The sequence below is a fragment of the Cynoglossus semilaevis genome, chromosome 9 (genome assembly GCF_000523025.1).
Source record: "Cynoglossus semilaevis isolate Cse_v1.0 chromosome 9, Cse_v1.0, whole genome shotgun sequence".
In the NCBI taxonomy this organism is placed as follows: domain Eukaryota; kingdom Metazoa; phylum Chordata; class Actinopteri; order Pleuronectiformes; family Cynoglossidae; genus Cynoglossus; species Cynoglossus semilaevis.
The window spans coordinates 16114108-16119938 of NC_024315.1; the positions used below are offsets into that span (position 1 = coordinate 16114108).

The window sequence follows — 5831 nt, forward strand, 5'->3', positions numbered from 1 at the left end:
ACCTGTTTCACAGGTAACTCATTGTTTTCACTATTTTATAATTAACCCAACCCACAGACAGACTGATTTATTAACCTACTGAAAACTCTAGGTCTGGTGGATAATATTGCTGAATATTTATTTGATTTTGAGCGTTTCATTTATGGTCAGTCCTCCTCCACTATGTCAACAGTGTAAAAAGATTCATCTTCTTTTGATCGTGGTCCTCAAATTATATACAAATACAAAGAGTATTTCACAGACTGTATATATTTACACTTCATCAAAGATCTCCCTAATATCAGAAGCGCTCAAACACTAAGAAGAACAATCATCGCAGAGCATCAGCTCACCTCTTTGTTTGTCTTTATAGTGGAAATAAAAGCCTGTAAAATACCAGATGAATTTATTTTTGTGTACACTTATTACGTAGGACATCATGTAAAACAGGAAAGAGTTAAGAGATAGAGGAGTGTTTAAGTTTTGGGGTTGAATTTGGGCCATACAAATAAATGTCTTACACAAATAACAAAATACTTATTTTTCACTTTCAGATGTATGTGACTCTCATGTTCCGCACCAAAGGGACCAGACTGACCAAGCCCACCATTTGCCTGGTGCTGCTGTCGCTGGCACTGCTGGTGGGAGTGGTGAGAGTGACGGAACACAGAAACCACTGGGATGATGTTCTCGCAGGGATCATCACTGGAGGGGCCATCGCTGCTTTTCTGGTGAGGGGAAGGAGGGAACTGTAGGAGACAGATGGATCGCCGCTCTTAGACTGAACCTTTATTCAAATACCCTACCTGTCTTTTCAGATTTTTGTTGTTTTTTTTTTGTCTCTGCTAGGTGACATGTGTGATCAACAACTTCCAGCCAACACAGTTATCAACGCTGATTCCTCCACCTTCAAAGAATCCAGACCAATCCATTGGAATCCCTCTCCTCAGCCTGCCCCGTGTTGAGAGTCCACATGAAAAGTTAAGTGGGCTCCAGGTAAGGGTTGGGGGTAATGCACTGATAACGTAATACAAAATTATAAATACGTGTATATTGGTGACAGGGATGTAAAAACAATACAAATACAAATGCTTGACCATTTGTATTTGTCTAAAAAAATGTATCGTTCATCAAGGCCTAAGAAGTAGGCTGCATTATCTCAAAAAGTCACTGGTCATACCATGAGACTACACACTCTTGTACAGTAGGTGGCGGTATACGCCTAAAAACGTTGTTTGTGGCCCACTATTAAACCAAGACCTCAAATCCTTTATGAAGTGATATAAATAGAATCATAAATGATTTTCTTTTATTGTTTACTTTATTGACAGTTGTGACAGTGAGGTAAATAAGACCGGAGTAGTTTTATTTTTACTAAGAGGAGTTAAATGGTGATGTACAGAACACAAACACTTATCCTTAGTCTAAATGTTAAAAACAGGGGCAAAAGAACATACAAAACCAACACAGTCTGGACTATATAGTTGTTTCATGTTGCGTTTGTTTCTTGAACACATTGCTCTTGTGCAGTTCCTTCCCTCTCCTGTTCCTCTGCAGTCCTGGACTCCTCGGTGCAGCAGCTGCTTTCATGTGCTCCAATTATACATCCCTAAATTTTTTTTTTTTGCATTCACCTTAGGCTTCGGGGATACCAGATTCTAAGATCACATGACTATCAGCCAATCCTAGCTCCCACTCCTCCCGATGTGCTCCTCCCCTCCAGGCGTTGCCTCACGAGTGCAGTCTAGACATGCCCTCCAAAAGCCCCCTCTGCTGTCCCTCTGACTTCAAAGAAGGACATTGTCTCCTTCGAGGGAAATCAACACAGGTGTGAAGATCCACGGTCACAGGAAGCAGGACGGGCTGGAAGACCTGTCCTCACCAGGGCCTCTCCCTGACCTGTCCTGTCCCGTTTGTCCCCTGATATAGATCTAATATAAGACATGACAACACTGCAGGTGTTGAAGCAATACTGTGTACATCTCCCCTGTTCTAGTTCAAAGCCTCAACAGTGACTGTAAAGACAGCACCAAAAACAGCAGATCAACTCCAGCATTGAAAGACCCTTTTACTCAGGTCAATAAAAAGGAAAAGCAGAATAGAACAAAACCACATACTTACGAGATGCACTGTCCATGTGAATGTGCTTTTTGTAAATTTAAGCACAGGCGAACAATATGCTGTCCACTATGTTCTGCTTTTTTAGGGGCGATGTTTTCATGCGAGATTCTTTGCTGTAAATCTGTACTGTGACAGAGGTTTACACTGAACACGGCTGTGTTTCTGTTTTGCGCCACAGTTAATTAACTGTAGAGAAATGAGCCGACTGTCTGACCCTTCTACCACTGACTTTTTAGGTGTCTGATGCTGGTCGGTAAATACTGTTAATATTTGACTTAACGACATTTACAATTATTTTTAACTAAATGTCCTTAAAGTGCACCTTCTCTGTTCTCACCCCTATTTTATGTTGTATTTTCCCTCCACAATCGTCCACTATGTTGAATTATAAGGTTTCACCATGAAACATTAAGTTTTAAGTAGGTTAGGATTTTTAAGCACAGCATTTACTGTATTCTTGAGTAGTGTGTCTTACCAGATGTCAAACAGAAAACAAAACTCTTTTAGCATCTTGTTGTTTCATTGACAAAGGTAAAGGCCACTTGGCTTTGCTGTAGTTTTCTGCATCTCTTACCAGTGTGAGGTTTTAATAGAAAGGTAAGCGTGACATTTTTTAAAGACAGTACACCAGTACGATGTGATTCGCTAGAGATAAAAACAAACAAACATTGTTTTTTTAATCATATAATTATGTCTTATACAGCAGGTTTATATTCCCAAAGGCTGCTCATCCACACATACAGTACATCAGCTCATACATCACACTGTGACTATATTAAGTGATGTGTGCATTGTGATGAGTTTACATCCTAATTATCCAACTAAATCTGTGATTGGACACCAAGCCCTGCTCTGAACGCAGCTCATTTCACTCACTGATCCGAAACGACTACACAATTAAATTATGAAAAATAATAGTATCAGTATTGTTTTTTTAAATACTGCAGTCTTGTTTTCTCATGTGGGATTGTATGATTTTTTTGTATACATTAATAAGTTCTAATTTGTGTGTCATTTTCTTTAAACTATCAGTCACTTACGTTGATACAGTATGTCACTGTTAGCCTTTAAAGGTGTCCTGACCATACCTATGAAAGCAGACTGTTCTTTGTTCAACTTTAACTTTGATTATAGTTAAACTTTCCATTGTTTTTGTAAAAAAAATATTCACAACATTTTTCCACATATTTGTTTTATATTTCTTTATTAAAATAAAGTATCAAGCCCGTAACATGTTGTACGTATGAATTATTTTGTTTTGCTCATTTCTGGCTCTCATTTTGTTGTATTGACAAATGAATGGTTAATTTGGTCGTTATGATCATCATGATACTTCTGACAATAATTAATAACCAGCAAACGTTTCATTTTGTCCAAATTTACCTTTGACCAGAAAGTGCTTCTATGATAACAAAGTTGAATCAAGATGATAATACTGCCCTCCAGTGGTCAGTCGCGTTTAAGGAAAGGATGTAAAACGTTTGTCTTGAGTAATAATAATAAAACCACAACGACAGTAAGAATAATAACAGCAATATTAATAAATCATATTAATAATTGTGTACATTTATACAAATAATTTTATTTATTTATGTTTTTATTTATGTTTGTTGAAAAAGTTAATATATTTGACGACAGAAAAGTTAATATATTTGACATGAGCGGAAACCAAGTAGATTATTCAAGGTTTTTTTTTTAAGAAAGCTTTTCAGCACATGGTGGCAGTGTTTACCCTGTTCAGCGACCGGTGAATGGAACCAGTGATGTACATGTGCTGTAACTACAGTACTATCTAAGATTAAATAATTAGTTATCTAAGGTAAAACCACTCTACATACATACATACGTACATACGAGTAGTTATCCTTTTTAAATGCCCCATGACTTTACATTGTGTCAGTTTTTGTACAGCCTGAGCAGAATTTTACCCCAAACCCTAATGGTGAGCAGTTGACGCCTAACCCTCATAAAACAATGTTTTCAAAATGATAGGAAATTGTCAAAAGTGGGTAACTAATAGACACAAACACACACAGCGAGCACTGCGTACAGAAGACATTATCTTTTCCAGAGGTTACTTCTCCACATTAGAAATGAAAGAGCTCTTCGCTGTAACCTTTTAAAAGCCATTAGTGAACAGCTGCTCCCTCCTCTTAATTTCACTCCATCCTATTTGTCTCTCTTGTTAAGACACTAACACACACACACACACATACACACACACACACACACACACACACAAAACAGTCATTACAACCACAGCACTGATGGCCAGCATCCAGTTCCCACATCCAGAGTGAGGACTAAGCATCCTTCACTTCCAATCGGTGTACCAATCAATGACAATAAAATAGTATGCCTTGGGTGTAAAATTCAGACATAATCATCGTTCATTATATAAGAACTATTGGATCAATATTTGTTAATTGAATAAGCCTCTTTTTCACATTTAAAATGTTGATAATGCATCCAGTGTTGCCTTCAGGGGGAGCACACTGTGAAAATGATTTGAAATAGGAATATTGTCATCCTCACTATAATGGATAAGGGCAGGATCTTATTAAAGCATTCTCCTTTTATGATATATAAGTCAAACAAATGAATTACTTAAATGTGAATATTTTTAAAGTTGTTTCCAGGGCAACAACAAATGCTGGTACAATGCGGACGTTGAAAAATAGGAGAGAGTGTACATAGAAACTAGGAAAGCTGGGAGAACGATTTCACTGTGACAGGAGTGAGACTAATGAACAGGTGATCACAGGACACAGGTGAGTGTGATAACAGTGATTAGTGTTATCACACTCACAGCAGACTCAAGCAGGGGGGAGGGAGACACACAGACCTCACACAAATGTTTCTGTATGAAAACAAAAACCGTCTTTTAACCGACATGTTAAATATACCAAAGGCTTTACAATTATTTAATAACAATTAAATCATATTTCTATCAATTTAAGAGACAATCAGCAAAGTTTTTCGATTCAAATGTCTTTATGTTGAGGGCTACACCCTGCCATGTGGCCAGGCTACAGCTAACATTAGCTCTGGTGCTAACAGCAACATGTCAGTGAATTGACGCTATTGGCTTCAGGTGCTGTGTTTACAATAATAATAATAATAATAATAATAATAATAATAATAATAATCTGCCTTGTTAGTAAAAAAAATCCACACTTTCCTTTTTCATCACCCTTTCGCGGGCTGACGTCACTTAATGCTTTCTGTGTTCTTCAACAAACTTCAGGTACATAACTGCCACCTACAGGCTGTAGTGTGCAGCAGCGTTCTGGGTGAGGCCAAAATTTGTCTCTCTAATTGATGCGTTTAATGTGGTGTTTTTCGATGCGTCATCGTGTCTGTGAAACGAACGTGTTCAATTACTAACCCTAGTTTTTTTTTAAAGAACGGCAGACCAAAAACAACCACAACAGCTATTTCTCTATGTCCACTCTTTATGTTTAGATATAAAAAGCTAAACCACTTCTAGGCCTCTAGCATTTAGTTGTCCAGCATTTACTTACACGTCGGTGGACTACTTCAGTGTGAAAAAAAGTCACACATACAACAGTGAGGCAGGTTGGTTATACAACTGAGAGGATTAGAGATAGAGAAGGTGTTCAGCATTGAAGTTGACCAAAAAATATCTAAGTTGCTGTCAAATACAAACAAACAAAAGAAAGAGAGAACAGTACCCGCTTTAACAGTGTCACTTGTGTCGTTATTTTATT

The 5831-nt window shown here is 37.7% G+C and overlaps 1 protein-coding gene across 4 annotated transcripts in view; it reads left to right on the top strand.

Moving 5' to 3' along the window:
- The window catches only part of plppr2b (phospholipid phosphatase related 2b), an 11033-nt gene extending 7712 nt beyond the window's left edge, over window positions 1-3321 (top strand). For 2 of the 4 annotated variants that reach the window (XM_008317563.3, XM_025058624.1), the window contains 3 exons: window positions 534-710; window positions 829-975; window positions 1619-3321. In XM_008317563.3, the coding sequence (XP_008315785.1) occupies window positions 534-710; window positions 829-975; window positions 1619-1651 (357 nt within the window). In that variant the 3' untranslated portion in view covers window positions 1652-3321. The remainder of the gene's footprint in view (window positions 1-533; window positions 711-828; window positions 976-1618) is intronic. The other 2 variants (XM_008317562.3, XM_017035077.2) reach the window with 1 other exon arrangement.
- The last annotated feature ends 2510 nt before the right edge of the window (window positions 3322-5831 follow it).